Source organism: Zosterops lateralis, assembly GCF_965231275.1.
Source record: "Zosterops lateralis genome assembly, chromosome: 1".
NCBI classification, from domain to species: domain Eukaryota; kingdom Metazoa; phylum Chordata; class Aves; order Passeriformes; family Zosteropidae; genus Zosterops; species Zosterops lateralis.
Window position 1 is genome coordinate 114,990,843 of NC_139762.1, and position 17,175 is coordinate 115,008,017.

The window sequence follows — 17,175 nt, forward strand, 5'->3', positions numbered from 1 at the left end:
CCTAAAAAGCCTGCAGCAGAACTAAAGAGTGATCCTCATCTCCACATTTTACTAGGAACTAATTTCATTTCCTGCCTGTCTGGAGAGGTATTTTCAACAGGCATCAATGTTTTTGTCTTCACAACTGATTTATTCATCAATCTCAATGTGATATTTTAAACCTTTAAATTACATCCAAATCCTAAAGCATCTGTTTATTACACAAGGAAATTGAAAATCTGTCTGTGTGATATCATACAAAGATTTTTCCTTAAGGTTATAAAGGAAGTTGACAGATATTAATGATTTTTTTTTCTCTTGACCTCATTCGAAGACAAAGCTTAACAAAAAAGAAGAAGAAATCTGGACAAATACAGCAGGTTCTTGAGTTTGCTGTATATAAAATATATACCAGAAAAAATGAGGTTATTATTTTTGGCAGGCTATACAATCATCTTGCTGTATACATTTATTTTCTAAAGGAAAAGAAATATCTAAAAGTAGACTGAAGTGAGTTATTATTAAAAAAAAAAAAAAAAAAAGGTGGCATACATTAATCTTCTGGTGCTTTGTTATGCATATGTACTTGCAGCCATGGTTACTAGACAGTAAGAATCTAGTTTTGCTTCCCCTCCCTGTCAACTGAAATGGGACAGAGGTGGGCATGGGACTCACCATCCCATGCAATGCTTGGGTGAAGGATTTTGAGCAGGGAAGATGATGCTTCCTGATAGCAGTAGGGCTACTTAAACAGGTTCCCTAAGAACATCTGGGTTCATTAAGGAGGGAGTGAATCCTCCTCTCATCACTCTTCACACCAAAGAGCACAGTGGACAGGCTGGGGTATAGTGGGGTATGCTCAGAAAGAGGCACAAATGTCCATGTGAGTAGAGAAAGGAAAGAATGACTTTGCAAATGAAAACAGGCTGCAGTTTCAGCTGCTATTTCAGTCTGAACTTTGCAGAAATTGTGCTGATTTGAATGACAAGGGTTAATTATCAGATCATCTAAGGCCAACTGAGTTTAAATTAAACATCATGTCAAACCTAAGAAAAAGACTGGAGAGAAACAACTCTGTATCAGTTAAAAAATTATACAGTGATAAGATGCTCATATGAGCATTTAATGAAAGAAAAATCACACTCTTCAAATCTACTGTGAGTCTTCCTATGTATCAAAGGTAGATAAGAAAAAAACCTATGGCAGAGTGGATTTTAACTTTGAAAAGTAAAACTTTAACAAGGCTCCTGTTAATGATATTTAAGAAAAAAAAAGAATTTCAGAATTAGGAGCTAAAGAAAATAAGAATCAGGATCTAATTTAAATCTAAATATGAGAATAGAACTAATGGTATTTTTTTTATAGTTTAAAGTTTTATTACTGTAAGCAAGCACCCCAAAGTTCTGCAGTAGTGACTCTTTTTAAATTAATTCATTGACTGTTGGAACAGAAGAGAAAAAAGACAAAATAATCTGCTTCCAAGAAGTTACAATTTAGATAACTCAAAATAGAGAAGACTGTTTAAAAGAAATTAAAAAATAATTACTAATGCTAGGCATGTGATCAAAATGCTAATACTAAAATTTTACATTGCATTTCAGAACAATTTGGATGCATTGCATCAGCCGCATACTCCACAGAGTTAATTGATTTTAAAAATAACAGAAATTGTGCAGTCACTGAGGATTTTTGGCTACTAACACTTCTGATTTTCTTGATGTTCTGTAGTTTTTGTGGATCCTCAAAGGAGACTACCCTTCTCCAGCTGGCAGTCACTCTTGACTTGGCAGCTGCACACATGCAGGGAAGGAGTGCTGGATATGGAGAAGGACATGCTGTTCCCTGTAGAGCTGAGGAAGATCAGCTCATTGTCCTGGAAGCAGTGGGAACAGAACTCTCTCTCCAGGTCAGCACTTCTTATCAGTCCCTCCTTAAAGTTTGCATAGAAGAGTTTGTGAATTTCACGCACAATGGCTTTTGGAGAACTGTGTTCCTGCCTGCCAGGACTGAAATCTGGATCTCAATGTGGTTTTTCTTGGAGTTGGCAGTCCTTCAGACATACTACAAGATGGCCTTTGATATGAAATTATCCTTCTTTTCCTGGAGAAATTGACTGACCAAAAGTCACACAGCCAGAGTTCAAGTAAGGGAACTGTTGAGAGCAGGGATTTGCAGAGCCTGCTACTGTTGAATGTCATAGTATTTCAAAAAGAGATGTCTGGAAAAAAAAGAAAAAAAGAAAAAAGAAAAAAAAATAAAAGAAAAAAAAAGAGAACCCACAATTGATGATTTCTACTTCTAATATGCCTCCAGCACAGTCTGCAATGAAGGTGACCAGCCAGGTGAGCACGCCAACACCTGCAGTAGAAGACTGCTAGGAAGCTGTTGGCAGAACTTACTCTTCTCTTGCCTATTAAGCTACATGCTGCAGTGTGAAATGACTAAATTTGCCTCTTTTTTTCTTACAGTGTATTAGTCTGTTTAGTATGAGTAGTACTGAGTCTTCCACAGAGGAAAATTACTCCTGTTGCAAGTCACGCCCTAGGTGTGTTAACTAGTTTCTGTTCTTTCTGCTTTCATGGAGTCTTTGGAAAGGCCTACAGTAGCCACACATAAGCATGGAAGAAATAAAACAACTTGAGGGAAGAGGAAGTGAAAAAAAGTTAGTTTAAAGGCAACTATTGCTCTATCAGAATTTGTAGTCTCCCATTCTTCTTGGCTGTCTTTTTATGCAGGAGAGTTCTACACAGGAGAGCTCTAGACAGTGTTTGGGACTGAACATCATATGCAGACCTCTCCTTTTCTTGACTAAAAAGGGTCCTACCTAAGAAACTGAGCAGGATACCACAGTTCTGTTCTGTCATGGCAAATCATGCTGCTGTTAGTACACCTCTAGCCCTATAATGTAATATACATTTTGCTATATTTAAATTCAATTCACAAACTCTATAAGCTGTTGTATGCTAAAAAAACCCCAAACAAATATTCCAAAGTGAAATGACATATATTTTCCAGAGCTCATATATTTTCCAGAGCATTACTGTAAAGCAAAACCATGAGTGTAAGAAATATAAATTGGCTTGTTGATATTACACAGTGCTGAAAGACATGTAGATTGGCAGTGCAGAATTTCAACAAGTAACAAGAACCCTGAGTGAAACTGAAATATCTCACCAAGAGGTTTTCATTAAAAGCCTCATCATTTCTGTCTAAGGAATATGAGTTGGTAAAAAGCATTTTGTGAGTTTAACAGGAACACAGACGTACAGCATTTTTTACTTAACTGTAATTGTCCTTAGTTAAAAAAAGACTCATAATGATAAAGGTCCACATTCTGACTTCTAGAGACCTACAAACAAGTGTCCTGTATTTTTTTCTTAAACTAGAAACAAGTCAACTGTGTGCCACATACCTCTCAGATGACTGAAAGTACTTTCAAACCATGGATGCACACACCTTATGCTATAAGCCTGCAACTTGGCAAAATAAAACATTAGCAGGTTCATAGTACATTACCTTCTCTTTGGTAGAGAGTTTAGAGTAATGTCTAAGTGTTTATTCACACGAAAATGATGTTTTATATATAAATATGTGAGTATCACCTTTTGCTAGCCCAAATTAATTCACTAAATGGAGAAAAAAATTCAAATCTATTCAGTAAATTATGCCTAACAGTTCTGGAAAAGACATAAGGAGTTCTGCATTGGACAAATAATATCCAAGTGACACCAAAGTTGGCAAACAATCTGAACTTGGAAGACTGAATCATTGTGCAATAAAAACTTGCTGAAACATAGCTATAGGATCTCACCAGGTTGCTGTCACAGATGTAATTTTTCATATCTGGTAAATAAACGAGGGTATTGCTTTGTCTCTCACTGCTCTGAGCCTTCAGGTTCAGCCAGGATTCCTCCAGGCTTAGGATCTCCAGACAAACTCTCCTGTCTCACCCACCCTAGGACTTCCTCCAATTCCAGCTGCCCAGGCTTGGGGTCAACTCCTGAGTTTCTCTGAGACTTGAGCGTGGCTCTCCTGGAACACTCACTCTAACTGCAAGAAAACCTCCATGAATACATGACTCCACAAATCTGTGGTCATAAGTCTGTTGAGACTGTTTTCTCTGATAGTGAAAAATTAACTGGGCTAGGAAAAAAGTTGTGAACACTTCAAGTTTTCCTTCCTGATTATTCTGAATCACTCCTGAGACTAAGATCAAAGTCTCTGAATAAACCCAAATCATCCTGAGCATATCTTGATTTATCTTCTGAACAACTAAGTTCATCAGTCCAGGTTGCTTTCAACACTTTTGGGGTTTTTTTTCTGCTTTGGAAAATGTCTTTCCCTGTTAAATAGTTCTCCCAGCAAGAACCTATGGTTTATGTTCAAGTATTCCCAATTCTAAAGACCAATCTTGAGATGAAGTATTTCTGGCTTGGAAAGCAAATGCAAATGCCTTGTTAGTAAAGGTGAATTTTTAGAGAAATATAAAACATGGAGCAAGTTCATGACTATGTATTACCAGCCTGTACTGACTGACAAGTTTTGTGTATACAAATTTTGTAGATTCTTGCAATTCCATTTCAAAAATTTTCATTTTTATGCCACTTTGCAAAGCAAGATATTATTACTGATAGTCAGATCTCATTCAATACAAAAGGAAATTTTCACTCATGAAATCAACAGTTTATCTCCTCTTTTATATTCCTCTGTAAGCCTGGAAGGCACAATACCATGACTGGTTTGCATTAAATCAGAACTCATAGGAAATATATTGAGAATCAACTATCTAAAACATTCAGAGTAGGGGAAAATAACCCCAAACTCAAACAAAAAAAAGCCCCATATTGGGATGGTGGACACAGTCCATTTATTTCCAGTAAAAAGAAGATATATCTATTTAGCAAAATGAACTTATGAATGTGGCATAATGTAACACACTCATGTTCACTTAATCTAGCACGTTCAACACAACCTGGGTTGCTTTATGTTTCCTCTGGCAGTTCCACATCACAATCAGCACAAGCATAACAGTGTAAGCTACAATCATACCCTTTTCTAGACATGCCTTTTGTTTGCAAAGTGTGACTCCTGAAAACTTTGCACTTCACTGTTTCAGGGTAGTCACAGATTTGCAGATGGATCTGTGGACAATGATGGACGTTGTTGCCAGCACAAACACTTCCACTGCAGTTTTCCATCATCTAGTTAAACTCATTCATTTGTTCTTGCCCTTGAAAGACCAAGCCTATACTACCATGGTTTTGGAACTTGCAAAATTAAAGGTAATCTAAATCTCTCTCACTATGCCAGCTTCTGGATGACTCACCTTCCCATGCCCTCCCCAAAAATAAAATAACTCCCCAGAGAACTGAAAAGCTCCAACTTACTTGCTGCATTGTAGGTGAGTGTAAAGCAGACTGGACCTGCATTGGTAGCTGGTTTCCCATGGGCTGCTGCATTGGGATGGGCTGGTGCTGCTGGATGTTGAGATGCTGGTGCAGAGGGGGGCTAATCTGGAGAGGTGGCGGTGGGGACACGGCCATGTTTGCTATGGAAACAGTCACTGGCATTTGGTTGTTGGGCTTGGGTGCGATGTTCCTGGGGATATTGGCATGCATGGCAGTGATGTGAGGATTCATTCCTGGTTGTTGGTGGTAGTGGGAACTGAGGTACAGTGCAGAGTGAGCCTGGGCAGGCCCATGAAACACTGACTGCTTCGAATTCATCATCTGAGGTTGTGGCGAGGCTTTAACATCAACGGGTTCACTGTAGCTCTGTTGGGGAAAACAAAATTCAGAAAATACTTAGAAGCTACCAAATACACCTGTTCTACCCCCTGAAGTCTGTTTAAGAGCCACACCATAAGGCAAATATTTATCTGCACCATCACATTCTCCTTAAAATGGAGTTTGATTATTACTCTGCAAAAATAATTAATCCCTTTCACCTTACACTTTTGCCTTCAACAATGTAGAAAAAAGGTAATTTACGTTCTTTGTTTCCTGGTCTAACCTGGCATTTTCTTTTTCCAAATTTGGAACTGCCATCACTAATCAAGTATCTTACACACAACCAAGACAACCAAGCCTGACATATTTTTTCACATAAGCAGCCGCTATCATTGTCCTCGGATTTCATGGCCTAGTTGAAAGGAGAATTAGGAGGGTGGGTTACAGCAAAACTCTGCAGTGATTTTTGACATGTCTTGTTTTCCCATCTGCAAACCATGGATAAGATTTTTGAGGTCTTTTACCATATACATTGATATTGCTAATAGTTATTTATCAGTTAGTTGACATGATGAAGAGGTTAAACCCCATCCTCATCTGTTCTGCTGCATAGAACAAATACACTAATTGCTGTGCCACTGCCTTTATTTCAAATTATTTTATGTTGGAATGCTATCCATGCCATCAAACATATTACATAGGCAATGGATTAAGAGAAATAGGAATACTCTGAATAATTTCTCTTTTAGTAAAACATTAATTAATTCAATTCATAAGGCTCTGAAACTTCTGTTTAAAACTTATGGCTATATAAATGTTAGCCTGCATCAGATATAGGGAAATTATATAGAGAAATTATCTTTAGTCTAAAGCTAGAAGAATACTCCATAGAATATGAGAAACTGCACAGTTTTCAGAAATATTATGGTCTGTCCTGATTTCTTAAAGTTAGTAATAATAAAACCTCTCCATTAATGAATATGAATTGTAATAATAATTTTTATTCTAATATTTGTAACTAGCTACATTTGATTAAACTCAATTTGTTCAATCGTTTTCTATATATTTATTTTCTTAGATATCTGGAGTGCTGTGTGCTCAAATAAATGATGAAAATAATTAAGAATTAACACATATGCTTATAGGTGGGAATCATAACTTGAAGTTAAGTCATACTGGGATTAATAGTCAGTGAAAGGTGAAACATGCTGGAAAAAAATGGCAGAAATGTTCCTCTGGAGAAAGTAATTTTGTCAAAACAAGGCTGAAAGAGCCATACACGCCCTTATTCTGTGATGTCTATGTCATGTTTGCTCAGTTTACAAGTCAGAGTAAGTTTCACGTTACTCTCAGCACTCCAGGGTCAGTGAAGTCTATTTGAATTCTTTCTGAAGGATGCACCATCACCAACAATCTGTTGACATGAGCGTTACTGAAATTGCTTCATTATATGTGATGATAAATATGAGAATGATAACTTCCTTTTCTCTATGTATAACTGCAGTTCCATTAGCAAACCCCCGCCCTTGTTTTCTCCAGTAAATGAAGGAAAATTAAATGAATATGAAAAAATTAATGCAAATCTCTGTCTCTGTGGATCTGCCTAGCTCTGCTTGCATGTGGGTGTACATGCGTGCAATATGTATTATGTGCATGTTTGCAAGATTCAGATGCAGAAATAAAAGCCTGAAAGTAGCTGAAAAATCTGCCATTATTTGGATATTATTTTTTAAACACTGAATTAATGTTCATGAAAACATAGGAAGAATTTTCCCCCTCTCTTCCCAGTTGTATTTTTAGAACATTCTCGTGAGTGTAGAAGCAATGACTGGCATATTTGCTGAAATTTCAGCAATTCAGAAGGTTTGCTAATTAGCAGCGTGGTCAGGAGACCCCTCTTGGGTGTCCTGTGCTTATTACACATTACAGGAGGTGCAGGCTGTGTTCTTTCTTCAGAGACTTGGAAGTTTTACTGAGAGCATAGTCGCCTCATGGAAACAGCTTGTCTTTCCATGATGTAGCTGGGAGGCTCTGTGTGGTCCAAGCAGGGATAATTGCTCCTGAAATGTCTGAGGGCAGATTGGCTAAACTAATCCTCCTGGTGAGGTGAGGTGAGTGCTGCAAAAAGCCTTTGCTGACATACTGATACACGTTTCTATTTCATTTGTAACTACAAAGATGCTGCCATACACCCCTTTAACAAAGATACAGGGAACCAATCTAATTATTAGACAATTCTGAGTTCACACATAAGTGGTGGATGCATGGCTCACACTGATAAAATTACAGACATATAGATAGCATAATTTGATACCTTAAATGCTAAATTACGTTAAGAGGAATTGCACAGTCTCTGGTCAGAGATGAATAACACTTATTACACCTCTGAGAAGAGCTCTGCAAAATGATCAAAAGGGACAGTTTCAGTTGTGTCAAGCTATGAATCAGTTCTCTATATGTTTCTGCAGCTCTTGATCAGTAAAAAGCACAACACTTCAGTTTAACAGCAAGTATTTTGCTGTAACTTGGGATACTTTAAGTCATATGTGATCTCAAATCAGATTGTCCAATATGAGTGTAAACCACATCAATATTATCAGTTACTGGAATCTTGAAAAATGAACCCATTTAATTCAATTCTCCAGCATACTGCACTTACGGCTTTTTTCTGCAGCTAGGTCAGAAACACAGATTTTGTAAGTATTGCTGGAGCTAATAAAATAGGTGATGTCAAGTATTTTGGCTTTGTGTTGTCACTTTGCTGTAAAATAAACCAAGAATCATGTATGACACATAGGTCGCATTATGATTTTGGGCCCAATTGCTGCTTACACAGAGCAGGATGGGCATTGCACTGGTACAGTGCAGCATCAGACAGTTTTAGACAAGGACTTTTATTATGCGTAAAAATTGGAATTAAGGAAGAATGGAATTGACTGTCCAATATGGGCTTCAAATGCACAGTTATGTTCCCTACTTTGAACGTTGGATTTCAGCCAGTTTTCTCTTGACTTATCCCAGGAGAAGAGCACACAAATAATTTAAAAAGCTCTCCCAAACCTCTAAACCATCTGCCCCAAACCAACACAGATTTTACATCACTCAATTATAGGATGAAGTTCTAGGATAAAATTCATATATATGCAGTGGAGACCAAAATTACAAATCCATAGACACAGGCCACCAAACACCGGGGCTTAGTAACTCCTAAATGCTAAAAAATTCTTATACTAGAAATGTAGTGAGAACATCTTCCATCACTACTACCTGAAGAGCGGCAGTGTAGACCCACCACTAGAGGGTGACAGAATATTACATTTAGTTAATGGTAGGGGGTGGCATTTTACACAAACATCAGTGAACATACACTAGGAGACAAATTAGTTTTTCATAATAGTGCTCTATGCTCTTTGAGTGGCTTATACTTGTTCTGGAGAACAAGTTGAAGTCTTACTCTAAACATCCACATTCTTCATAGTCTAGGAGAAGGATTTCCTATGGACTTGTCTCTCCTTCTAACATCGTCACCTAATACACTTGTCTAAATTAAATAAAAAAAAATAAAATCAGAAGGTGACGATAAGGTAGGTAGGCCAAGGAAATGAAATGGTACAGAGAAACTATCACTGCCCTTTAAGCACAATACAAATGCACTTCCCACCCCTTCCCCTCAAAGGATCTGTTGTTTTACTGAAACATGAAGAAAAAAAGGGAAGAACATTTTGAAATCCCAAGAGAAAGATAGTGAAAGTAGAAAAGATATAGGAAAAGGAAGACTCAAAATAAGTACTACTGTAATTCTGATGATAACAAGTATAATTATATTAACTAAAATTAATGGTGGTGCATGACCCTTGGTCCACAAAATTATTTTATTTGTATAATGTTTTCAAGGAAGTGTGTGATGATACTGATGAGTATACTCATACAAGATGAGTGCTGTTCTTAAGAGAAAGAGTTCAGGAGTTGATAATTTTGCACAAAGTTTGGAAAGTGCTGAATCAAGCTCTTCCCCATGATTTTCACCAAACACATGACTTTTCCTCCAATTTTAGTGCAAAAAGAGCTTTCCCATGCACCTCTATTCCTCTACTGTGTTCTGAAACTCCTTATGCTTTATTGCCAAATTAAAGAATTGAATTGGGAATAAGGGGTTAAGCATTGCTCACTTAGCTGTGCTATTCTTTTCTGAAGGGAACTGCCCTGGGACTAGTGGTCATTCTTATCACACTGCAGTCAGGCACAGGGAGTGTGCCTGCTCCCTAGAGAAAATGACACTGGGATTTCCCAGTGGATTTCCCTCATCCCATCTGACTCACTACTGTGGTTGAGAATTTTTTTTTTGTTAAAGACATCCTGTTCAATCTAGCTGTGTTACAGAAAAAACAGCCTAGATGATGACATTTTGGCATCTCCACAGCTCTCTTTGGGATATAACTTGAAAACTTTGAAACATTTTGAAAACTCACACTTCAAACTCTCACCTATGTATCTGTGTAACCAAACAGTTCTTGAAACCTACACATTGCTATTGATTCTCTTTCCAAATTGTGTCTGCCTTCTGGCTACTGTTGGAGATTCTAATCCCATTTCTGTTGGAACATAAACATACATGTGGTTGAAAGTAAAGCAAGGACATGTTTTAACAAGGGAGTACCCTAAGGGCCTGATCCTTAGACTACTGAATTTAAAGGAAAATCTATTATTAATTCAAATAGAATTTGGCTCCCAGTCCAACACTGTTACTGTTACTCAGGTATTAATGTCTGGATATCCATTTCATTTTGCATGAAAACCAGTTAGGATATGACTAACAGAGGCTGAGAATTAGTCCAAATTGATGATCACTACTTTTGACCTCTGATCCATAAGAAGTAGACCTAAAATCTACAAGTGCCTATACTTATTTCCTTTATTAACGTGGTAATGCTGTTTTTGTTAGAAATGTTGCCAGCAAGTAGGACTACATAGATGTATTCACGCATGATGTATATGGACATCTTCAACCCACATAATTTATACACGCTTCATATTCAGAATACTTATCTACTATGGAAAAATATGTGGGAATTAAATAGATTTTTACAATAATTTCACTCTAGTAAGCAGTGCTCAACTACTAATGCTTCTTGAAATGTAAAACTGAAAAGTTGATGTTGTCTCAAAGAAACCAGATATGTTCTATTTACAGAGAAAAAAGTGTTTTTTCCTTGTTTTATTGATTTCAAAACATTAATGATCAAAGCCTTTCAGTTGGAACAATATTATTTCAGTTGTTTACAGATGAGATATTATCAAAATGCTTCTTTATTAATAACACCAATTAAGACCTCCTTTGCAATAAAATATTCAGAAAATGTATTCAGAACATTCAGTAAATCTTCTTGGTACTACTAGATGCTTATGTGTCCTTTAAATATATGCTGAGAGACCTCCTCAAGGGCAAAGCAAGCCTTGTGGCCAATATGCAAACAACAAACAGAGAAAGCAGCTTTACTTGTGGGCAAATGCAATATATTCCAAATACAGATTTTTTTTTTTTTTTTTTTTTTTTTTTTTTTTTTTTTTTACAAAGCCATAATGGTGTAACATAGTTCTATTTTAAATGAGAAACGGGTGTTTCTCTTAAAAAGAGAAATGGAGGTCTGGCATCCTCTCTCTACAGACCGGAACATATACTATGTGAGTATTTCAGAGCCTGGAAAAGAGTTAAATCTAATTCATGTTTTACATGAATATGTATCATAAACCTACGTAGTTGCCACACTGTCCCTTTCCATGACGGTGCCATGCTCACATCTAGTGACTGGTGTCTGTCCTTGAGCCATGCTGAGGAATTCATCAATTTTTGGACTCTGTGACTAGAATGAAGGTTACATTCAGGAAACAGCAGTGATTATGTCAGCTGGAACCAGGATGGTCCAGGCTGTGATCAAACTTAGGCAGGCCTGACTCAGCTTAAAAATGAGTTATCCTCAGTACTGTGACATTAAAGAGGCAGATAGAAGGAAATTGGCTCATATTTATGCAGTTCCTACAAAGCTTACCTAAGCTTAAGTTTGCATCTGCTGTCTTTGCTGTGTCTTTGGTGGAAGGAGCATCTTGAATTGTTTATTCCTTCTCTCAGCTTTTCTGAGTTCACATAATCCTGTCTGTTTGTAATATTTTTGACATTTTAGGTCACTTCCAACCCCAAGCCTGTCCTTGAGAAGAATCCCTTTTTCTAGCCTGCATGGGCTCAGCCATTTTAGTAATACCCCTGTGAAGATGTTTATGAGAGAATGACTTCTCTCCAGCACTGCTTTCCCTTTCTGCTTAGCTCTTTAACTCCTATAGAGATTCCTTTGATTTAACTCTATCCATTCCAGTAGATAACTGATATGCATATTTGCAGCACAGCTGCCTTCCTACCTAAATCACAAGAGGCTCTTAGCAAATGACGTTTCCTATTTTGTTAATTCCAGTCACCTAATGCAATAACAACATCTGAGACCCCAGAGAGTTCAGAAAGCTTTTTGACACATTCTTGATGTTTCAGAAACAAAGGAGTAAGCCACGGGTTGTCATCTATAATTAGTCAAGGTGGCTCAGAAGAACATCTTCAAATCTAAATATACATTTTGTCATCATCTACAGGGGATTGTCATGGATTCATTTAGGATATGTAAGTAAAAATGGATGTTTTATGAATGTAACCTGGGTACATGTGATAAAGGATATGCAACTTTAATTTCATACAAGTGTTTTAATTCCCCAAATGCAAGCACTAGGCTAATAGTGAAATCTAGTTTTATTAGCTCACTTCAAAAACAAACACAGTTACTCCTCAAATCAAAATCTGGCTTCTATCAAGATCAAGACATTTCTGCCACTTTTTGGCAGAAATTATGTGAGAGCATCTCTGAGTTTTTGCATTGCTGAATGTAAAGTGTCACATGATTTAGCCTCAAATCAAATTCATGGCCCTAACTTAAATATAGTTTGTTCTCTGTTTTCAGCTGCAGTAAATCATTGGTTTCCTTGCTAGACAAAAAAATGTTTGGACTTGTGTTATGATGAGATTAGACAACTGTTTTATAAATACAGGTTTACTTAGCAGATATTCTGATAACATCACATATTTGCACATAAAGGATTTAATTTATAATTCTTCGAAAGTTTCTGACTACATCATAATAACTCAAGAAATAACAAAAGAATGAGGCATCACAGAAGCATGAAGTGCCTGCTTTGGAAGCTTTTCATTACAGTTTTCCCATCTAGTGATTCTAATGGAAAAAAAAAAGTAAAACATGTATGTGTATGTCATCATTCTGGGATTGTCTTGTTACTGCTTTAAGGGAAATATTGACATATGCCTTGTAGCACTTTAATAGCTACCAAAAAAAAAAAAAAAGTCATGCATCAAAAGTAACAGTATTTTGTATTTATTCTTCCTCTTACGTTTTCACTGAGAACAGCCTAGATGGTTTATGAAATTCCAAAAACATCTGCATGGACTAGGGCTAGATGTAATATAGGAAAAGCTGTTCTCAGAAGCAGGTGCCTCTTTTCCAGCAGCAGAAGGGATGCTGCTCTCCTTGCATGCAATAGCCAACTTGTTCAAGCACTGACCAGGAGACAAGACAGTTCAGTCACTAACTCATGTCAACAGATACTAAGAATTTTATTCCCAAAAGACATGTTCTAAACCCCAGCAGCTGCTTATTTCAGGAAGGAGTGAGCCAGGATACAGTGCCCCCCTTACATGTGAAGCTTGGCCACTATGAAAGTATGTAGTTACAGAAAACAAATTGTGGAGAGAGAACTGCTGCACATACATTTATTTAGGAGTCAAAAAATGAATGATCAGGGAGACCAATATATCTTTTTGCCTTCTTATATGTTAGGCAAGTGCTCTCACCACATACATATATGAAAGTGGAAACTAATGCCAATTTTACCATTTTAGTTTCGGGTTATTTTTGGGTTTTGCTTTTGTTATTTTTGTTGTTTTTATTTGGTTTTTGTTTGCTTGTTTACTTTTTTGTTGATTGTGTTTTGGTGGTTTTTCTTATGATGGTCTCCATATTGCTTTTCACAAGTAGGCCAAATGTTTTGATGTATGTCCACTGCATTTTTAAGAGACTTGAATTCTTTAGGCTGACCATTTTTTATTCCAACACAGGCAGTGAAACAGATATTTTGGGTCCCCGGAACTCCAGTTACAAATTGCTGTGCTAATGGCATTAAGGCAATGTCAGTCTTACAGATATGACCTTTAGTTTTCTTATGAACTGCAACTGCAAGATGATAGACTAGGAAAAACTAAGTCTGCCATATGTTTCAAGAAGCAATTTTACATGTTCAAAGGATTTGCACTGTCCACAAAACCGAAAAATGTCCAATGTGCTCACTTCAAAGTCAAGTGAGGACACCACTTTGACTTAGATACAACATCAGAGTTTTGAAATATGCTTGAGTATTTTGAATTTGAATAATATTCCCCTTGCTGAGAGGTTTTAGCTTCATCCACAGTCACTAATATATATCTTCATGAAACTTGAAATTGTGTCACTACACAGAGAGAATTAAAGATTCATCTGGTCAAAAAGAATGAAACAGGGAAGAGAAATCTTTTTTGCACTACTGAAACAGATACATTTGTACTGCTATAATTAACATACATATATGTATCACTTATATGCCCATAAATATATTATGCATGTTGAATACATAACATGCATATATTGATTTATAAATATTCATAGATGACCATATGCAATATATGAAAGTATTTAATATTTACCCATATATATCTGTATTAAATATATATATATGAAAGATGCAGCAAAAACTCTAATGTCAGCTGGAAAAAAAGGCTGGTTAGGCTAGAAAAAGTGCTTGTTATATGAAAAAAAGTAAAATTGCAATTCACAGCATTTTATGTAATGCTGTAGAAATTACCAGATACCAGAGACTGCATTTCTGGACCTGAATAGTAGTAAAAGTTGCAACTAAGGGCAAATATAAAGACACTTGTTTACAATGCAAAGGCTTAGTCAGTACTATAAGCAATATGGCAATCTGCATAGCAGAAGACATAATGCTTTGTTATGTGTTTTTACTTTTCCTATCAGTTCCTACACACATGAATGAACTCGACAACACACCCATTAATTTCAACCGGTATAAAAAAGGAGAAAATACAGAAAATATAAATGAATGGGAATTAATGCCTACTGACATATTTATACAATCATATGTTTACCGTATTTACCGGCTGGTAGCCATGTATGTATTATAAAGACATCGTGAACACACTTATAAGTGTACTAGAAGTGGGCTGGCAGTCCTATTACCAGAGTTGCTGGTGACACTTCTGCTCTTTTCAGCCATGATTTTATCAAATAACAAGTCTGATGAGATACACACTATGGGTGTGGGCGACCTCTGTGGGGGTGTGTGTGTGTGCCAAATTCCAGACAGAACTGCTCAGCTTTCTAAACAATGAACAGGAGAGGAGGGGAGAATAAAAGCAGAGTAAAGAGGCAAGGAGTTGAGTGTCATGGAGAAGGCCACTCTCTCCACCTGATGCTCCACTTCCACCTCAGAGTTTGGGATGAACACCAGTGTGTCTGAATATCATTATTCTGCTGTCAGGCAGAGGCTAGCAACTCCTGGCAATAGGAGTTCTACCCTGTTTCTCTGTGATCTTCTACTTTGACTATTCTGGAATCTCAAATGGCCAAGATGGGTGCCATGAATGCAATTCCATGTCTGGACCACTGAGGCAGAACATGGCCCATGTCCAGTCCTTGCTTTTCAGAAAAGAGAAGACTTGCAAATAAATGCAGAAAAAGATACAGAATTACTCTCATATGCTCACTAGTTTAAAAACCAGTAATACTTAATGAAAAAGGTAGCAGAATCAGTGTGAAAAGATTGGAAACAGGAAAAGCAGCTGCTCTGCGTGGTGTAAGACACCTGTTGAGCTGGGTAGATGGGACCTGAGCAGAACCCTTGCCTAGTTGTGCCTGCCTCTTCCTGCAGACAGAAACATCTAGGAGGGGATATGAAAGAAAGTTTGAGAATTGGATAATATTTGGACAGCAAAAGCATGTCCTGATGGAATATGAAGCACATCTGAGCATCTCACAGCTGCCACCTAGAAGTCATTGGAGCTCTGCTATGAACATTAAGGGCTTAACATTGTTCAAATACTTGGAAAAAAGATCTTCCAAGGAGAACACACAAAATTACTGAGAACCTGATTTCACCGTGACTTAATTGTGTTTGAAAGTATGGACAATATAAACTTCCCGCTCCCAAGTATTAGTGAGAATTTCTTTACACCAAAGCACTGTTGGGATGAGCAGCACAGAAAATTCTATGAAGTAGCAAGGTTAAACAACATGCAGTAAATATAACTCAGGAGCATCCAGGGTGAACACCTGATTATAAATGTGAGATACCACAGAGTGAGGTACAAAATGTAAAATATATATGGGAGCAAAATTATTAACATGGTGATAAAGAACTTTTGGAAAATGTGTGTTACTTTTGGCATGTCTAAACCCTTTATAATGAGGTCTTGGAGTCTTAATAATACCATCTAAAAGTAGTTTTTATGGATAGTAATGAAACAACATGGATATAAAAGACCACAATAATTCCAAATAATCTTAATTATGTATTATATATATTTTCTCATGCTTACAGGCTTGTCTAAAGAACTACAACTCTTCTGGTGCCATATAAATATTTAATAATGATAATGTAGAATATACTGATATTATATTACAAATGGTTATTTTACATCCTTATTCCAAAATGGACTTGCTTTAGTTACATGCCAGCTCTGTTAGATTCATTAAGTGTGTTCATGGGAATAAGCAATCAGTACTCAGCTTCATTAAGTCTATATTTTTATACCTTCCACACTAATAATTCCACACTAATAATTCCAAAATATTGCATTATGGACAGAATTTAAATAATTGCTTAAAAGTTATGAAAATGCTTCAGCGCTTTTCTGACTAACAACAAATTTGAATATTTGCACAAATGGATTCATGCACTGAAGTGATCAACAATCTTCCAAATTTTTTTCTTAAAAATTAACTTCAGAAAAATGCCATAATATACTTTTTTAATGTAAAAAAAAATTCTTATTTTTTTATATTGTGCACTTCAAAATTAAGCCACATAGAGTGTTACATAAATAGTCCATGATGTGCTAAATAATGATAGCCAAGTTATCTTCTCAAGTGAAAATCTGGGTTAAAACTTGGAATATTTTGGGCTTTTAGACCTATCTTTTGCCAATAAACAAGCTATTTCAAAAAGATTTAAAGACTTGCTTGTGCTCACATGGTACTGTTTCTGAAGGCAATGATTATTTCTGGAACCAAACAGTCCTAATACAGAAATGAAAGGTATACTGTAAATTAATTCAACTAAATGCAGGAGTATTTATAATGGTAGC

The 17,175-nt window shown here is 36.6% G+C and overlaps 1 protein-coding gene across 2 annotated transcripts in view; it reads right to left on the reverse strand.

Annotated features, from left to right (window-relative positions):
• Positions 1 to 17,175, reverse strand: part of TOX (thymocyte selection associated high mobility group box) — a 218,110-nt gene that overhangs the window by 7,405 nt on the left and 193,530 nt on the right. For both annotated transcript variants that reach the window (XM_083861978.1, XM_083861977.1), the window contains one exon: positions 5,367 to 5,753. In XM_083861978.1, coding sequence (XP_083718104.1) covers positions 5,367 to 5,753 — 387 coding nt within the window. The remainder of the gene's footprint in view (positions 1 to 5,366; positions 5,754 to 17,175) is intronic.